Source organism: Cervus elaphus, chromosome 30 (assembly GCF_910594005.1).
Source record: "Cervus elaphus chromosome 30, mCerEla1.1, whole genome shotgun sequence".
NCBI lineage: Eukaryota > Metazoa > Chordata > Mammalia > Artiodactyla > Cervidae > Cervus > Cervus elaphus.
This window is the reverse complement of record NC_057844.1, coordinates 70452578-70472647: the sequence shown is the minus strand read 5'-3', so window position 1 is coordinate 70472647 and position 20070 is coordinate 70452578. Positions and strand designations below refer to the sequence as shown.

General features: G+C 39.8%; 1 protein-coding gene across 4 annotated transcripts in view; it reads left to right on the top strand.

Annotated features, from left to right (window-relative positions):
• The window catches only part of LOC122686751 (ATP-binding cassette sub-family C member 4-like), a 2082459-nt gene that overhangs the window by 1646158 nt on the left and 416231 nt on the right, over positions 1–20070 (top strand). Inside the window, exons 30-32 of one of the 4 annotated variants that reach the window (XM_043891985.1) lie at positions 10105–10255; positions 12792–12911; positions 14057–14167. The exons of the other annotated variants lie outside the window; for them this stretch is intronic. Coding sequence (XP_043747920.1) covers positions 10105–10255; positions 12792–12911; positions 14057–14167 — 382 coding nt within the window. The remainder of the gene's footprint in view (positions 1–10104; positions 10256–12791; positions 12912–14056; positions 14168–20070) is intronic. 4 annotated transcript variants of the gene reach the window in all.

Sequence of the window (20070 nt, the reverse complement as noted above, 5' to 3'; positions counted from 1 at the left end):
ATGTACCACATCTTCCTTATCCATTCATCTGCTGATGGACATCTAGGTTGCTTCCATGTCCTGGCTATTATAAACAGTGCTGCGATGAACATTGGGGTGCACGTGTCTCTTTCAGATCTGGTTTTCTCGGTGTGTATTCCCAGAGGTGGGATTGCTGGGTCATCTGGCAGTTCTATTTCCAGTTTTTTAAGAAATCTCCACACTGTTCTCCATAGCAGCTGTACTAGTTTGCATTCCCACCAACAGTGTAAGAGGGTTCCCTTTTCTCCACACCCTCTCCAGCATTTATTGCTTGTAGACTTTTGGATAGCAGCCATCCTGACTGGCGTGTAATGGTACCTCATTGTGGTTTTGATTTGCATTTCTCTGATAATGAGTGATGGTGAGCATCTTTTCATGTGTTTGTTAGCCATCTGTATGTCTTCTTTGGAGAAATGTCTGTTTATTTCTTTTTCCCATTTTTTGATTGGGTCATTTATTTTTCTGGAATTGAGCTGCAGGAGTTGCTTGTATATTTTTGAGATTAATCCTTTGTCTGTTTCTTCATTTGCTGTTATTTTATCCCAATCTGAGGGCTGTCTTTTCACCTTGCTTATAGTTTCCTTTGTAGTGCAAAAGCTTTTAAGTTTCATTAGGTCCCATTTGTTTATTTTGCTTTTATATCCAATATTCTGGGAGGTGGGTCATAGAGGATCCTGCTGTAATTTATGTCGGGGCATGTTTTGCCTATGTTCTCCTCTAGGAGTTTTATAGTTTCTGATCTTACATTTACATCTTTAATCCATTTTGAGTTTATTTTTGTGTATGGTGTTAGAAAGTATTCTAGTTTCATTCTTTTACAAGTGGTTGACCAGTTTTCCTAGCACCACTTGTTAAAGAGGTTCACTTTTTTCCATTGTGTATTCTTGTCTCCTTTGTCGAAGATAAGGTGTCCATAGGTTCATGGATTTATCTCTGGGCTTTCTATTCCGTTCCATTGATCTATATTTCTGTCTTTGTGCCAGTACCATACTGTCTTTATGACTCTGGCTTTGTAGTATAGTCTGAAGTCAGGCAGGTTGATTGGTATTGTATTTTAACAAATGTTTCTTCTACATCTCTTCAGATAGTCATATGATTATTTATCTTTACTATTTTAATGTGAATTATAGTGATTGGTATTTGGAAGTTAAACTTAACATTCCTGGAAAAGACTTTACTTGGTCATAATGTAGCATCTTTTTTATGTATTGCTGTGTATAGTTTCTTCAGAATGTTTGAACCTGTTGTTCATGAAGGATATTCATGTATAATTTGCTTTTCTTAAAATATTTTATCAGCTTTTGGTATCAGAATTATTTCAGTCAGTTCAGTCTCTCAGTCGTGTCCGACTTTTTGCGACCCCATGGACTGCAGCACACCAGGCTTCCCTGTCCATCACCAGCTCCTGGAACTTACTCAAACTCATGTCCATTGAGTCGGTGATGCCATCCAACCATCTCATCCTCTGTCATCCCCTTGTCCTCCTGCCTTTAATCTTTCCTAGCATCAAGGTCTTTTCCAATGAGTCAGTTCTTCCCATCAGGTGGCCAAAGTATTGGAGTTTCAGCTTTAGCATTAGTCCTTCCTGAATATTCAGGACTGATTTCCTTTAGGGTTGACTGAATGGTTCTCCTTGCAGTCCAAGGGACTCTCAAGAGTCTTCTCCAACACCACAGTTCAAGAGCATCAATTCTTTTTGTAGCCTTATGAAAATACATGGGAAATATTTCCATTTTTTATGGTCAGTTTAATGTATCAGCTTGACCAGACTACATTCTTCAGTTATTCAATAAAAAGTGATCTGTGTGTTGCTTTGTAGGTATTTTGTAGATGCAATCGAAGTCCATAATCAGTTGACTTTAAGTAGGGACAATTATTCTACATAGTCCAGTGGGCACAGTTCAGTCAGTTGTAAAACTTTAAGAGCTAAGCCTTCCCTGAAATAAAAAGAAATTCTGCTTGTCGAGAACAGCATCAGCTCCTGCCCAAGGGTTCCAGCCTGTCCTCTGTAACAGGCGACCCTGAGAATTTTGGACTTGCCTAGTCAAGTTAGATTGTGCAGTATTATCTTTTTTTTATATTGCTAGATTCAATTCACTAGTATGTTGTTTAATATCCCAAGACAGTTTGGTTTGTAATTTTTCCTTCGTTTAATGTCGTTATCTGGTTTTTATATCATGATATTGCTGGACTCTTGTACCCTGGAAGAGTTTGGTAAAACTTTTCAGCACAATGTTTTTTGTGAAGCCCTCTAGACTTAAAGTCTTTTCTGTGGGAAATTTAAAAATTATATATTCAGAGAATTCCCTAGTGGTCCAGTGGTCACAACTTAGTACTTTCACTATTGTGGGCCTGGTTTCGATTGCTGGTAGGAAAGCTAAGATCCCACAAGCTGCATGGTATGTCCAAAACAATAAAATAGAGTAAAATAAAATAAAGGATTCAAATTCTTAAATCAATATGCAGTTATCCAGATTTCCTATGTCATTATGTTATTCTTATATGTCATTTTTAAAGATATTTGTCCTTTACATTAAAATTTAAAAATTGATCTGCATGGTATTTATTATATTCTCTTTGTAATGATCGTGGTATCTTTTGTATTAAAGTGAAAGCTAAAGTGTTAGTTCCTCAGTCATGTCCGACTCTTTGCAACCCCATGGATTGTAGCTTGTCAGGCTGCTCTGTCCATGGGATTCTCCAGGTAAGAATACTGGAGTAGGTTGCCATTTCCTTTTCCAGGGAATCTTCCCAACCCAGGGCTGAAACCTGGGTCTCCCATATTGCAAGCAGATTCTTTACCATCTGAACCACCAGGGAAGCCCAATCTTTTGTGTTATCCTCTTTTAATTCATGTGAATGGTAACTTCCCCCCCACCCCCTTTTTTTCTTTTCCATTTTGTGGTGATTTCAAAGAACCACACTTTGTGTTTGTTAATTTTTCTGCTTAGAAGTTAGCTTTTTTTTTTTTTTTTCATTCAGATCTTTTGTCATTTAGTTGCTTAGTTGTGTCTGACTTCTTGCAGCCTCAAGGACTGCAGCACACCAGGCTTGCCTGTCCTTCACTGTCTCCCAGAGTTTGCTCAAACTCAGGTCCATTGAGTTGATGATGCAATCCAACCATCTCATCCTCAGGCACTCCCTTCTCCTCATGCCTTCAATCTTTCCCAGCATCAGGATCTTTTCCAATGAGTCAGCTCTTCTCATCAGGCAGCCAAAGTATCAGAGCTTCAGCATCCAGTCTTTCCAATGAGTAATCAGCATTGATTTCCTTTGGAATTGACTGGTTTGATATCCTCCCTGTCCCAGGGATTCTCAAGAGTCTATGTTTTTTTTTATTTTCATTCTTCTGCATAATTTAATATGCTGGTTTTTTTTTTTTAATTTATAAGGTGGATCAAAACCCTTGACTTTTAGGTATTTTTAATTTTTTAATTATAATTTTATTGGAATATAGTTGTTTTACAACATTGTGTTTGTTTCAGATGTACAACAAAGTGATTCAGTTGTACATATATTGATTCTTTTTTGGATTCTTTTCTCATGTAGGTTATCACTGAATGTTGAGTAGTTTCCCTTTGATATACTTTTATAGTGCTCTTCTTTTAAAGGTGTACTTTGTTAAATTAGAAAATAGGTGGACTCCAGATTTAAAGTTTGTAATAAGGTTGAACCCTGACAAAAGTGGAAAGGAAGCTATGGGTCAATGAGATATTCTAAACATGAAGGAAGAAATAAACCACGTTTCCCTACAGCTTCCTGTTGTGCTGGTTAACAAACTGAACCAAACCTCACCATTCACTCTTCAGTGGAGTTACCTATGTCTCTCAGTTGGGAGCAAATTGAAGGATACCCAGGCCAAGAGCTGACATGGTTGTGAAAATATCCAAGGCAGCCAAATGAGGGATAAAGAATGTGATTAATGTATCCCAAGCAAAGGGCAGGTTTAGAAAAGCTTAGTCTTAGGCTTTGTATGTGTGTGTGCGTCTATTAGTTGCTCAGTTGTTTCCGGTTCTTTGCAATCTTATGGACTGTAGACTGACAGCCTGCTCTGTCCATGGAATTCTCCAGACAAGAATAAATGGAGTGGGGTGCCATTCTATTTTCCAGGGGATCTTCCTGACCCAGATATCGAACCTGATTCTCCTGCGTTGTAGATTCTTTAACATCTGAGTCCCAAGGAAATCCAGGGTTTGTATAGATCTCATCATATGGATAAGACTCACCAATGTTTTATAATGTTGTGATTTAACAGAGTTAAATGAGTTGAATTCTTTACCAACTGAGCCATAAGGGAAGTCCAGACAAAAAGATAGGATGCTGAAAGATGAACTCCCCAGGTCAGTAGGTGTCCAATATGCTACTGGAAATCAGTGGAGAAATAACTCCAGAAAGAATGAAGAGACGGAGCCAAAGCAAAAATAACACACAGTAGTGGATGTGACTGGTGACAGAAGCAAGGTCCAATCCTATAAGAGGAATGTTGCACAGGAACCTGGAATGTTACGTCCTTGAATCAAGGCAAATTGGAAGTGGTCAAACAGGAGATGGCAAGAGTGAACATCGACATTTTAGGAATCAGCGAACCCAAATGAACTGGAATGGGTGAATTTAACTCAAATGACCATTATATCTGCTACTATGGGCAGGAATCCCTTAGAAGAAATGGAGTAGCCATCATAATCAACAAGAGTCCAAAATTAAGTAATTGGGTGCAATCTCAAAAACGACAGAATGATCTCTTTTCGTTTCCAAGGCAAACCATTCAATATCACCGTAATCCAAGTCTGTGCCCTGACCAGTAATGCTGAAGAAGCTGAAGTTGATCAGTTCTATGAAGACTACAAGAGCTTTTAGAACTAACACCCAAAAAAGATGTCCTTTTCATTATAGGGGACTGGAATGCAAAAGTAGGAAGTCAAGAAACACCTGGAGTAACAGGCAAATTTGACCTTGGAGTACAGAATGGAACAGGGCAAAGACTAATAGAGTTTTGCCAAGAGAACACACTGGTCATAGCAAACACCCTCTTCTAACAACACAAGAGAAGATTCTACATGAGGAAATCACCAGATAGCCAACACCGAAGTCAGATTGATTATATTCTTTGCAGCCAAAGATGGAGAAGCTCTACACAGTAAGCAAAAACAAGACTGGGAGCTGACTGTGGCTCAGATCATGAGCTGCTTATTGCCAAATTCATACTTAAATTGAAGAAAACCACTAGACCATTCAGGTATGACCCAGATCAAATCCCTTACGATTATACAGTGGAAGTGAGAAATAGATATAAGGGACTAGATCTGATAGACCGAGTGCCTGATGAACTATGGACAGAGGTTTATGACACTGTACAGGAGACAGGGATCAAGACCACCCCCAAGAAAAAGAAATGAAAAAAGCAAAATGACTGTCTGAGGAGGCCTTACAAATAGCTGTGCAAAGAAGAGAAGTAAAAAGCAAAGGAAAAATGGAAAGATATACCCATTTGAATGCAGATTTCCAAAGAATAGTGAGGAGAGATAAGAAAGCCTTCCTTGGTGTTCAGTGCAAAGAAATAGAGGAAAATAATAGAATGGAAAAGACTAGAGTTCTCTTCAAGAAAATTAGAGATATTAAGGGAACATTTCATGCAAATATGGGCTCAATATAGGACAGAACTTGTATGGACCTAACAGAAGCAGAAGATATTAAGAAGAGGTGACAAGAATACACAGAAGAAATGTATAAAAAAGATCTTCACAATGCTTGTAATCACGATGGTGTGATCACTCACCTAGAGTCAGACATCCTGGAATGTGAAGTCATGTGCCTTAGGAAGCATCATTATGAACAAAGCTAGTGGAGGTGATGGAATTCCAGTTGAGCTATTTCAAATCCTAAAAGATGATGCTGTGAAAGTACTGCACTCAGTATGCCAGCAAATTTGGAAAACTCAGCAGTGGTCATAGGACTGGAAAATGTCAGTTTTCATTCTAGTCCCAAAGAAAAGCAATGTCAAAGAATGCTCAAACTACTGCATAATTGCACTCATCTCACACGCTAGTAAAGTAATGCTCAAAATTCTCCAAGCCAGGCTTCAGCAATACGTGAACCATGAAATTCCAGATATTCAAGCTGGTTTTAGAAAAGGCAGAGGAACCAGAGATCAAATTGCCAACATCTGCTGGATCATCATAAAAGCAAGAGAGTTCCAAAAAAAAGATCTACTTCTGCTTTATTGACTATGCCAAAGCCTTTGACTGTGTGGATCATAATAAACTGTGGAGAATTCTTAAAGAGATGGGAATACCAGACCATCTGACATGCCTCTTGAGAAATCTGTTTGCAGGTCAGGCAGCAACAGTTAGAACTGGACATGGAACAACAGACTGGTTCCAAGTAGTAAAAGGAGTACTTCAAGGCTGTATATTGTCACCCTGCTTATTTAACTTATATGCAGAGTACATCATGAGAAATGCTGGGGTAGATGAAGCACAAGCTGGAATCAAGATTTCTGGGACATATATCAATCACCTCAGATATGCAGATGACACCACCCTTATGGAAGAAAGTGAAGAAGAACTAAAGAGCTTCTTGATGAAAGTGAAAGAGGAGACTGAAAAAGTTGGCTTAAAGCTCACCATTTAGAAAACTAAGATCATGGCATCCAGTTTCATCACTTCATGTCAAATAGATGGGGAAATATTGGAAACAATGACTGACTTTATTTTTGGGGGGCTCCAAAATCACTGCAGATGGTTACTGTAGTCATGAAATTAAAAGACACTTTCTCCTTGGAAGAAAATTTATGACCAATCTAGACAGTATATTGAAAAGCAGAGACATTACTTTGCCAACAAAGGCCCAACTCGTCAAGGCTATAGTTTTTCCAGTAGTCATGTATGGATGTGAGAGTTGGAGTATTAAGAAAGCTGAGTGCCGAAGAATTGATACTTTTGAACTGTGGTGTTGGAGAAAACTCTTGAGAGTCCCTTGGACTGCAAGGAGATCCAACCAGTCCATCCTAATGGAGATTAGTCCTTGAGTATTCATTGGAAGGAAAGATGCTGAAGCTGAAACTCCAGTACTTTGGCCACCTGATACAAAGAATTGACTAATTGGAAAAGACCCTGATGCTGAGAAAATTGAGGGCAGGAGGAGAAGGGGACTACAGAGGATGAGATGGTTGGATAGCATCACCGACTTGATGGACATGAGTTTGAGTAAATTTTGATGTTGGTGATGGACAGGGAGGCCTGGTGTGCTGTGGTCCGTGGGGTCACGACGAGTCTGACATGACTGAGAGACTGAACTGAACTGAGTTGGGTGATATCAAAGGAGAAACGTAGTTGATGAAGGAGGGATCTGAGAACCAGAGTTAATCTCTAATCTTCCTGAGACGTGTGAGCTACTCTGCTTACGTGAAGACTTCACTGCCCCTTGGTTTGTGTGTCTAGTCACTCAGTCATGTCTGACTCTTTAAAACCTCATGGACTGTAACCAGCCAGGTTCCTCTGTCCATGGGGATTCTCCAGGCAAGAATACTGGAGAGGGTTGCCATGCCCTCCTCCAGGGGATCTTCCAAACCCAGGGATCAAACCCAGGTCTCCTGTGTTGCAGGCGGATTCTTTACCATCTGAACCACCAGGGAAGCCCTATCTCACCACAATATTGGGCTACCGGAATTTCTCCTCTGGGTATAGACTGTCATTCTCTGCAAACTAAAGAATTTTTCTGAATTGTGAAAAATCACCATTTTCTCTCAAGTGAAAGATTTCATCTAAGAATTTTGTTTATTTGTTCATGTGGATTCATAGACTTTGGATAGAATTTCCCAAATGGTGCTGCAAATGGGAAATGTATAAAAATAATGATTTTCCTAATTTGGGGGATATCAGGACTTGGGTCACTTGCTTCTGGGTCTGTATGCTTCTTTCTATATATCCATCATTGTCTCTGTGCCATAGGGTGACAGAGGTGCAGAAGCACTGGCCATGGTGATGTGGTCCATCAGATGGGTCTGGGATCCAACCAGATGAGGGGGAATTGTGTGTGTAGCTTGAATTAGGCTTTTTGGAATTCCTGGGAATGTAGGAGGAAAAAATGAAGTTGGCTTCAAGGAAGGGATTTATTGTGTGTTTACTGTACACTAGGATCTTTTGTTTCCTTCTTCAGATGTTGACTTTTTGCTTAGATACTATTTTCATCTTCTACAAACTTCTGTAAAGGGTTTGAAATGGCTGGCAATAAAAGATTCACAAATGTGTATACATATGAAAGGAAAAGTGCTCAGTCATGTCCAACTCTTTGGGACCCCATGAACTGTAGCCTGCCAGGCCCCTCTGACCATGGAATTCTCCAGGCAAGAATACTAGAGTGGGTTGCCAGTCCCTTCTCCAGGGGAATCTTCCAAACCCAGGGATCAAACCTGGGTCTCCTGCATTACAGACAGATTCTTTACCATCTGAGTCACTAAGGAAACCAGTAGCGTGGTAGGATGCACAGTCAAGTCAGTGACTGTAAGAAATTGTTTTCTGTAGATCTAATTAGAGGGAGGTCAGACAGCCCTATTTTTCTCCACTTATGATTAGCATTTATTCCTTCAGAATTCCATCCTCTTCACTCTGAGTTCTCTTTTGATACCATGGCAGAAGTGGAGAGAAACAGGAAAAGCATGTGGGTCTCCATCCAGATCATGCAGTTTGCTTCCCAAGGGCTCCTGGCCACAGAGTCAGAGTTCTGGTTGTTTATTCCTCCTGCCTGCAGCTGGGGCTCTGGGATTCCCTGAGTAAACTGTTCCTCTCCTTCTCCAGGATAAGCAGTACCTTCCTGGGAAACTTTAGGACAACCACTTACCCTGCCAACCTCATATTTCTTATCTTAAAGAACAGCCAGTGTTAACTCAGCCAAGCATCTCAACCTTCTCTTCCCAGCTCCCTTTTGGTTAAAATTTCCATCAACTGTGATTACTGCCTGCAAATCTCTCATGCCATTCTTTCTATTTGTTAAACAAGCCTATAAAATCAGTCATAAGTCTTAGAATTGTATAAAAATATTCAGATATTCTTCCCTGTGTTTCCTCAGCACGCTATGCAGATTATCATGGATTTGTATCCATCTGAGATCATAAACTTCAGAGGCCTTGGCCAGACTGGGTGAACCTGCAAGTCCCTAACACCCCACCCAACTTTCATAGCAGGCAGACACTAAATGTTGATTTCATTCTTATTGCTTGATACTGTCTTCCAGGGTATCATACTTTTCTTGATAAAGATGGATGCTTAAATCAACATCAACCAGTGATTTTGTTTTCCATTCTACCTTCTGTCTTTCTAGACCAAGATCATTTCCCAAAAGAAAATCATCTCAGGGGATAATGTGATAATTAAGAGAATGTTCATGGAACTCAGCACAGGGCCTTACACACAGTACACACATTGTAAATGGAATCTGGTGTTGTTATAATAGTTAACCTTTGGAATGCACATTTTAAATACTTAGTATAATGATAGAAAAATGGTTGTAAGTTGGGGGCAAGCTTAAACATGTCATAATGGCTCATGACATGGGCTTCCCAGCTTCGTGACTTAGGCTTTGCAGTGTCCATCAAGTTGCATTTTCTCTCCCTGTGCCTCACTGTCTTCATTTGTAAAATTAGACAATACTTTTACTAGATATGTTACACCGAAATTTTAATTAACCACTTCTTTACCCTACATGCATAGCTGAGGTGTCTGGATTCCTCATCTGTGATGCCTGCTCACTCATCTCTCTAGTAAAACCTGCTGACTCCTGATAGTTTGAGATGTAGCTTCTACTCTCTGAGCCTCAAATATTCTCATCTGTTAAAAATAGTAATGCCTGCCTCAAAGGGCTACTGAGTGTGTCACAAGAGCTGATACCTAGAAAGTTCTTATCAGAGTGTTTGGTGCATGCAGTAAACGTCATGAGAACCACCTATAATTGTATTTCTTTGGAACGGAAAGCATTCCCTGCTGTTTCAACAAGTTTCAAGGAAAGGAGTTTATTCCTAACAAATCAATAAAGTTTATCTTTGAAAAGTATCCTTGACAGGAAGGCCTCTGTATTTCACTGTTTCAGACATTTCCACTTGTGATTGGTGTGGTGGGCGTGATGGTGGCTGCAGTTCCTTGGACTGCTATTCCTGTGATTCCCCTTGGCATCGTTTTCTTTGTTCTTCGGTGGTATTTCTTAGAGACGTCACGAGATGTGAAACGCCTGGAATGTACAAGTGAGTACAGGGCTCTCAGGTTGGGAGGGCAGTGCAGGCTGTCTTCCATTCATACTGCAATTAACCAGACCCCTGAAACTCTGCAGATTGGTCTGTGGAATTTCTCACTGTTAACATTAAATGATTGAAAGTTCTGGCCCCTGAGAGTAGGTTTGGCCCTTAAGGCAAATGGAGCTGGCAGTGAGTCAGCTGCACTTTGCATTTTAGCCCAAGGAGAACGGATGTGAGCCCCATGAGGACAGAAACCACTTCTGTCTTGTTCATGACGTACTTCCTAATGCTGAGCATCCACTCTATTAATATTATTCTTAAAAGTATTTCATCATATTGAAACTAATGTAGAAGGAAAATTTTTCTTCTCCTAAGGTTACCAGAAATGACAAGGATAGGAAAAGAGACCTCAGGAAATATATGTCAGAAGTAATATATTTGAAAAATACATTCTTTCACATGCTCTAGTAAGTTGCAGTTGTTAAATGTATTGAAAAGATCTGTGTTGGTCACTCAGTCATGTCTGACTCTTTGCGACCACATGGACTGTAGCCCACTGTCAGGGAACATTTAACCCGAGGATTCCTGCATGCTGTTTTCTATTTCTCAAGGATTCTCTGTTCCTTATCAGTTCCTATTCCAATAACAAGTAGAACTGCACACAGTTCGCAGGACTGAGGTCATAGGATGAGACATGCAGTGACTCTTTTCAGCATCAGCGACCTTGTATGTATTAGACTATCCATATTGTGGCTACTGATAAAATTTCATTCTGTGTAATAGCTGAGTAATCATCTTAATAAAGATATATAAGCCTGCATTTCTGCTAATAAAATACCCTTGCTCCATCAGAGCTTGGGTCCTCGTGTCTGTCTGTCTGTCTGTCTTTCTTTCTCTCTCTCTTTCTCTCTATCACTTTCTTATCATCGACTCCGGACTGCCAGGTTCCGGTCCAGTAAAGGACCCTAACAGCTCACCAAACTCTTCTGTCCGTGGAATTCCCCAGGCAAGAATACTGGAGTGGGTAACTGTTCCCTTCTCCAGAGGATCTTCCTGACCCAGAGATTGAACCCAGGTCTCCTGCATTGCTGGTGGTTTCTTTAATCTCTAAGCCACCAGAGAAGCCCTATTGAAAAGATAAGCCCTGTTATTTTCAGGTTTGCTCTTTGTCATTGTTAGTATTTGGGTTGGTAAGACACTGTTTGTGTACATATAAATGATACTGAAAATACTCCCCTAGGAGAACTCTTGAGGGGGATCTGTTCAGTATGCATTTAGTTGATTACTCCATTCACCTTCCTAGTTTTAGAATAATGGGGAACAGAGATGTCCCTGGTGGTCCTATGGGTAAGACTCTGTGCTTCCACTGCAGGGGCAACCACTTCAGTCCGTGGTTGGGAAACTAGATCCTGCAAGGTGCAGCAAAGAAAAAACAGAATAATGGGGAACACATTTTATGATTAATTAGCCTATTCTACAGGTAATCACAGATGATGAAATAATCAAATTTCTCTTATTAATGCATACATTTCATCAACATTAAAACAAAAATAAGGAAAATAGATTGTTATACATTTTTTAAAAGTTATAAATCAATAGCCAAAAAGTAAGGAGGGAATATGTTTGTATCAGAGACCTCAACCATGAATAATTATTGCATATAAATGCCAATTTAACCTTCTAGAAACCAAGCCAAGAACAGATGCATAATGAGTCTCATGCTTCTCTGTATCTACTAACTGGAAAAAAATCTCAGTTCATCTAGTCAAAGGAGTTTTTTTATTGTGGCATTTATATGTTTTGTTTTTAATAATAAACACTTGAGCTACTTATCTTTATTTGCAAAAAGGATAGTGATCATCAGTTTCATAAAATCTGTAGAAGACATTTTCACTCATCTGTAGAAGCAGCCAACTTCCTGTGAGGTTGAGTTTGGTGAGGTGTTAGGATGGATGGGGAGCAGTAGAGTCAGGTGTGTGTGACCTTATACCTATATGACTAAGTAGGATGGTAGGACCTGGGGAGGCAGAAGAGGAAGTGATGAGCTCCATCCAGTCTTCTGTGTAGACAAGGCTTCATACGTTTTATGGTTTGAAGCCGCTCATGAAATGGAGTCATTCAACAATCTTGTTGCAAAGCAGGTCTCTGGTACATTGATAACTGAATGACTATACTATATGCCTGAAACTAGCACATTATTGTAAGTCAACTATACTTCAATATGTTTTTTAGAAATTGTGGACAATTTCCACCTGATGAGATACCAGAAAAATTTGGAGGGAGGTGCATTTGAGAGGATCTTGATGAAAGAACAAGAATTTCTTTATCTAAATCTAGCTGTGATTTGAATTTGATTAAAGATAGTTTCAAAAATAATCTCTCATTCCCAGGTCATTAAAGTGAAGCTTGGTGTGAGCAGGAGTTTAGGATCACATGGAGGATTCCCTTTGATAGGACTCATGACCACAGAGCCCGGGAGGCAGTGGTTTCCTCACCTCTAGACTCTCTGACTTTCTCTGTTGTGTGTCTGTCTCTGCTTCCCCAGCACGGAGCCCGGTGTTTTCCCACTTAGCATCTTCTCTCCGGGGACTCTGGACCATCCGGGCGTACAAAGCTGAACAGAAGTTTCAGGAACTGTTTGATGCACACCAGGATTTGCACTCAGGTCTGTAAGTTCCTGGAGATGATTTCTAAGGATGGAATGTGCTGTCTTCTGAGGCTGACTCCCACTCGGGTGGCCTGGCTGGCCAGTCCCTCTCTGTGCCTCCCCTTATCCCCCTCTGCACACCCGCCTCCCCCACCCCTTCCTCTCAGCATCCCCTCTGTGCTCCCTTCCTCCCCATCATCCCCTGCTTTTCTCCCCTGACTGGCTTGCATTGTCCTTGCATCACTGTGCCCTGTGGACTTCTGTCTCTTTAGGGCAAGAGTCAGTAAACTTTTCTTTCCTGTGAATATCCAGATGGAAAATATTGTAGGCTTTGTGCGCTATACTGTGTCTGTTGCAACTACTCACCTTTGCTGTTGTAGCACAAAGACAGGCAAAGATAATACACCGGAAAATGGCTGTAGCTGTGTTCCAATAAAACTTTATTTACAGAACCAAGTGGTGGCTATTTTTGCCCTCCAGGCTGTGGTTTGCTGACTCTTCAGAATGTGGAGGGTGGTAGATGTGATTGAGGAAATTATTTCCACCCACTTGATTATGTTTTTATCAGTGAAGTTTTTTTCCTAAGTAGAAAATCCAGAATTTCCTCTAAGTCTATAAAATCCAAGCCAAACTTTCCAATAATTGTTGTATTTTGAAGATAAAAATGGCATTTTGAAAGTCACATGCAGATCCTGTTAGCTGATGGTCACATAGACACTGGATCCTAAGAATAAACACTGCAGGGCCCTGTAGTGGGGGCAGAAGGTGCTGGAATCAAAGTGTGAGCTGTGCTCTCTGCTGTCAGAGAGCTGGGAAGAGTTGGCCCTGTGAGAGGATGATCCTCACGCTGAGGCCCAGCACTGCAGGAAATGCACTGATGAGGCAATTTTCCATCTTCCTTCTTGTGATCATATTTCTGTTGATAACCTGTGGGTTGAAGTTTTCAGTGCATGCTTCCTGGACTGATTCCTCTGTGTCCCATATGTTGTCTTGTGTTAGAACCTAGTTTTCTGGAATCTTCAGGTTCCTTGGGTGTGTAACTTTGCTATCTTACCGGTGTAAAATCTTCTATAGCTCAACTGAGAAAATGCTATCCCTCATGAGGAGCAACTAACATGGTTTTTCTGTTTATGTATTACACTTATTATGGTTCACAAATCCAGAGGCTTGGTTCCTGCTTTTGACGACGTCCCGATGGCTCGCTGTGTATCTAGATGTCATCTCTGCCATCTTTGTCACTGTTGTTGCCTTTGGGACCCTGATCCTGGTAGAAAGTAAGTACAGATGTGAATATTTATGGTATGTTTACAGTTTATAGCTTTGTTTGTAGTTATTAAATTCTTGTCATCTTGTCTAATATATATACTCTTTGGTTCTAATGAATTGTATTAAAGTGTCTGTAGTATGTGACTCCGCAGCATGGTCCATGTGGAGTCATCTGTGTCTTGATGAGAATTTTTATCTTTTTTTCCATTTGCTTATTTATTTACAGTAGGTCCTTGTTGAGGCCATTAAAAAATTTTTTTTGATTAGCATGTGGTTGATTTACAATGTGTCAGCTTCAGGTGTATACCAAGTGAATCTGTTGTACATATATCCACTTTTTAAAAGATTCTTTTTGCATACCCATGAACATAGGGGTGCATGTATTTTTTTAAATAATTTCCATTTTGATTAATACTTCAAATGAATTGTCTTTTAGAAAAGAATTTCTGTTTTTGACTTTTGGAATCCTCAGGAGCAAAGACCAGGTATGAACGTGCCTGTTCCAGCAGACCTGTGGTGTCTTGGGCCCCTGCTTTGGCTCACTCAGGCCATTCTTTCATTTTTATTTTAATTTTTATTGGGGTATAGTTCATTTACACTGTTGTCTTAGTGACCAATGTATACAAAGTCAGTCTGCTGTACATACACATATATCCACTCTTCTTTAGGTTCTTTCCCATGTAGGTCATTCCAGAGCTTTCTGTACTTTACAGTAGTTTCTTATTAGTTATCTATTTTAATATTTTATATATAGTAGTATGTATGTGTCAATCCCAGTCTTCCAATTTATCCCTCCCCTCCCTTATCACCTGGTAACTGTAAGTTTATTTTCTACATCTGTTACTTTATATCTGTTTTGTAGATAAGTTCGTTTGTAGCCTTTTGTTATAGTCCATATATAAGTAATATCATATTGTATTTTTCTCTGTCTGACTTACTTCACTCAGTATGAATATCTCTAGGTCCAGCCATGTTGCTGCAAATGGCATTATTTATTTTGTCCTTTGTTATGGCTGGGTAATATCCCATTGTATGTATGATAGCACATCTTACTTATCCATTGCTCTGCTGATGGACATTTAGGTTGCTTTCATGTCCTGGCTATTCTGAATAGTGCTGTAGTGAACATAAGGGTGGATGTATCTTTTGGAGTTATGGTTTTCTCTGGATATATGCCCAGGAGTGGGGTTGCTGGATCATATGGTAGCTCTATTTTTAGTTTTTGAAGAAATCTCCATATTTTTCTCCATAGTGGCTGTACCAGTTTACATTCTGACTAACAGTGTAGGAGGGTTCCCTTTTCTCCACATCCTCTCCAGTATTTATTGTTTGTAGATTTTTTGATGATGGTCATTCTGACTGGTGTGAGGTGAAACCTCACTGCAGGTTTGTTGTTTTTTTTTCCACTGTAGTTTTGATATACAATTCTCTAATAATGAGAGATGTTGACCAGGTTTTCATGTGCTTTTTAGCCATCTGTATGTCTTCTTTGGAGAATGTCTCTTAGTCTTCTGCCCATTTTTTTTTATTTTGTTGTTTATTTATTTATCCATTGTTTGATATTGAAGTGCATGAACTGTTTGTTTATTTTGGAGAGTAATCCCTTGTAAGTCATTTCGTTTCCAAATATTTCCCCCCATTCTTCAGGTTATCTTTGGTATTTTTTATGGTTTTCTTTGCTGTGCAAAAGTTTTTAAGATTAATTGGGTCCTGTTGCTTTATGTTTTATTTTATTTTCATTGTGTTAGGAGGTGGGTAAAAAAAAAAAAACTTGCTAAAATTTATGTCAAGGAGAGTTCTCCCTATGTTTTCATCTAAAAGTTTTGTAGTCTGGTCTTACATTTATGTCTGTAATCCATTTTGAGTTTATTTTTGGGTATGGTGTTAGGGAATGTTCTAATTTTATTCTTTTGCATGTAGCTGTCTAGTTTTCCCAGCACCAGTTACTGAAGAAGCAGTCTTTTCTCCACTGTATGTTCTTGCTTCCTTTATCATAGGTGACACAGGTGCGTGGGTTTGTCTCTGGGATTCCTGTCCTGTTCTGTGGGTCTGTGTTTCTGATTTTGGTGCCACTAGCATTTGGTGCCACTTTCAGTTACTGTAGCTTGTGGTTTAGTCTGAAGACAGGGAGCATGATTCCTCCTAGCTTCATTTTTCTTCTTTGTTTTTCTCAAGATTACATTGGCTATTCATGGTATTTTGTGTTTCCCTACAAAATGTAAACATTTTTGTTCTAATTCTGTGAAAAATGCCATTGGTAATGTGATAGGGATTGCATTGAATCTGTAGACTGCTTTAAGTAGTTTGTTTGTTTGTTTGTTTACAGTAGGTCATCATGGAGATCTTTTATCTTTTTATCTTTCTTTGAGTGGGTTGAGATCTATATAACTGTAGCAAGATGACCTTCTGAATATGCCAGGTAGTGTCCTGTAGTTGGGTAGAGAGAACCAAGTTTACTATTAAGCTCTCTGTACAGCTTAGGTCATAGGTTTAACTTTAGGGCTACTTGGATCTCTTGGTTTTAGGGGTCTGGTGTACTGGTGTAAGAAAGAGTCTCTGTAGCAAAAACAGTATCCTCACTGCTGTGTGGGTCACAGATTGTTGGAATGTGTGGCATGAATTCACCATACCTCACTATTCCATAGCAATAACCCTGAATCACAGTCTTTAATAATGCAAAAATGAGAGTAATACTTTTAGATTTAAAAGCACTGCCTTGTTTTGCAAAACCCATTGCCTTGTTTTTGTGATTTCAACTACAGCTACATTGGACATAGAAAGTGAAATTACATAATGATAATTGAAGCATACGGACAAAAATCTGAACAATGACATCCTTACCTATATTACACTGTCAAGTGTACCTCAGTCCAGCTGGGTATGATAAAGGACAAATATGGAAAGGACCTAAGAGAAGTAGAAAAGATTAGGATGAGTTGGCAAGAATACACAGAAGAACTGTACAAAAAAGATATTAATGACCTGGATGGCAATGATGGTGTGGTCACTCACCTGAGACAGACATCCTGAACTATGAAGTCAAGTGGGCATTAACTTCAAAGCATTACTACAAACAAAGCTAGTGAGGGTAATGGAATTCCAGCTGAGCAATTTAAAATCCTAAAAGATGATTCTGTTGAAGTGCTACACTCAATATACCAGCAAATTTGGAAAACTCAACAGTGGCCACAGGATTGGCAAAGGTCAGTTTTCATTCCAGTCCCAAAGAAGTTCAGTTCAGTCGCCTCAGTCGTGTCCAACTCTTTGTGACCCCATGAATCGCAGCACGCCAGGCCTCCCTGTCCATCACCAACTCCCGGAGTTTACTCAAACTCGTGCCCATTCAGTTGGTGATGCCATCCAGCCATCTCATCCTCTGTCATCCCCTTCTCCTCCTGCCCCCAATCCCTCCCATCATCAGGGTCTTTTCCAATGAGTCAACTGTTTTCATGAGGTGGCCAAAGTACTGGAGTTTCAGCTTCAGCATCAGTCCTTCCAATGAACACCCAGGACTGATCTCCTTCAGGATAGACTGGTTGAATCTCCTTGCAGTCCAAGGGACTCTCAAGAGTCTTCTCCAACACCACAGTTCAAAAGCATGAATTATTCGGCGCTCAGCTTCCTTCACAGTCCAACTCTCACATCCATACATGACCACTGGAAAAACCATAGTCTTGACCAGACGGACCTTTGTTGGCAAAGTAATGTGTCTGCTTTTTAATATGCTGTCTAGGTTGGTCATTACTTTCCTTCCAAGGAGTAATCGTCTTTTAATTTCATGGCTGCAATCACCATCTGCAGTGATTTTGGAGCCCCCAAAAATGAAGTCTGACACTGTTTCCACTGTCTCCCCATCTATTTCCCATGAGGTGATTGGACCAGATGCCATGATCTTAGTTTTCTGAATGTTAAGCTTTAAGCCAACTTTTTCACTCTCCTTTTTCACTTTCATCAAGAGGCTTTTTAGTTCTTCTTCACTCTCTGCCATAAGGGTGGTGTCATCTGCATATCTGAGGTGATTGATATTTCTCCTGGCAATCTTGATTCCAGCTTGTGCTTCTTCCAGCCCAGCATTTCTCATGATGTACTCTGCATATAAGTTAAATAAGCAGGGTGACAATATACAGCATTGACGTACTCCTTTTCCTATTTGAAAGGCAATGCCAAAGAATATACAAACTATCATGCAATTGCACTCATTCTGCATGCTAATAAGTTTATACTCAGATCCCTTCAAACAAGATTTCAACAGTACATGAACCAGGAACTTCCATCTGTACAAGTTGGATTTACAAAAGGCAGAGGAACCAGAGATCCAATTGCCAATATTCACTGGATCATAGAAAAAGCAAGGGAATTCCAGAAAAACATCTGCTTCATTGACTATGTGAAAGACTTTGACTGTGTAGATCACAACAAACTGTGGAAAATTCTGAAAGAGATAGGAATACCAGACCATCTTACCTGTCTCTTGAGAAACTTGTGTGCAGGTCAAGAAGAAACAGTTAGAACTGGATGTAGAACAATGGACTGGTTCAAAATTGGAAAAGGAGAATGACAAGGATGTATATTGTCACTATGTTTATTTACCTTATATGCAGAATACATCATGCAAAATGCTGGTCTGGATGAAGCTCAAGCTGGAATCAGGATTTCTGTGAGAAGTATCAATAACCTCAGATATGCAGATGATACCACTCTAATGGAAGAGCCTCTTGATGAAACTGAAAGAGCAGAGTGAAAAAGTTGGCTTAAAACTCAGCATTAAAAAAACTAAGATGATGATATTGAAAGGTTGTTGCTGAATGAAAAGACACTGGGATTCTTGGACCCGGAGGAGAAAAATTCAATCCGGGACCAGAGATGAGGCTGGATTGCTCAGAGCTTTGTGTAATAAAGTTTTATTAAAGTATAAAGGATATAGAGAAAGCTTCTGACATAGGCATCAGAAGGGGGCAGAAAGAGTACCCCCCGCTAGTCTCCAGCTGGATGTTACATAGTCACTAGCAGTCTGTTAATGAAAAGGAAAGAATGTCCTAAAACTCAGAATGGCACCAGGCCCCTCATCCTTAAGATGCATTTTGGGATAATCTTGGCACCAGATGATTCATCCCAGGCCATAAAATGATTGACTTGAATCTTATAGAAGGGCAGATTACCATACAAATAGTTGTGTTTGCATAGATTAGGGGAACAATATCTGAATATAACATACTGGTTTGTCAAGTAGGTTCTGAGCCATTAGGCAGAACTGACTTGAAGACAGAGTCTGGGTAAGTGCATAGTACATTAACATAGCTTAAGACAAACATTTCCATAAGAGAAATGCATTTGTTAACTCAAGGTTTGAGAATAGTTAGCTTCAGGTGAAACCAGGTGTCATTATGGCAACACAGTATTTTAAGAGAAACCTCCTTTTAAATTTGTATAGAGAAGGAAAAAAATATCACTAGTTTGTTTCCTCCTGCCGCTTAAGAGAGATTAAAAATGTCTGACACTTGCAGCCTATTTCCTCCATTTGGAGACCCCTGGCCTTACTGCCTGTTACCCTCTCTATATCTGGTCCCATCTGGGGAAAAATTGAAAGCAGTGACAGATTTTATTTTCTTGAGTTCCAAAAATCACTTCAAACTGTGACTGCAGCTATGAATGAAAAGATGTTTGCTTCTTGGAAGGAAAGCTATGACATATCTAGACAATATTACAAAGCAGAGACATCATTTTGCCAGCAAAGGTCCATATTGTGAAAGCTATATTTTTTCCAGTAGTCATGTAAGAGTTGTCAATGGATGTTAAGAGTTGGGCCATTGAAAAGGATGAGAGCCAAAGAACTGATGCTTTCAAGCTGTGGTGTTGGAGAAGACTCTTGAGAGTCCTTTGGGCTGTAAGGAGATCAAATCAGTCAATCCGA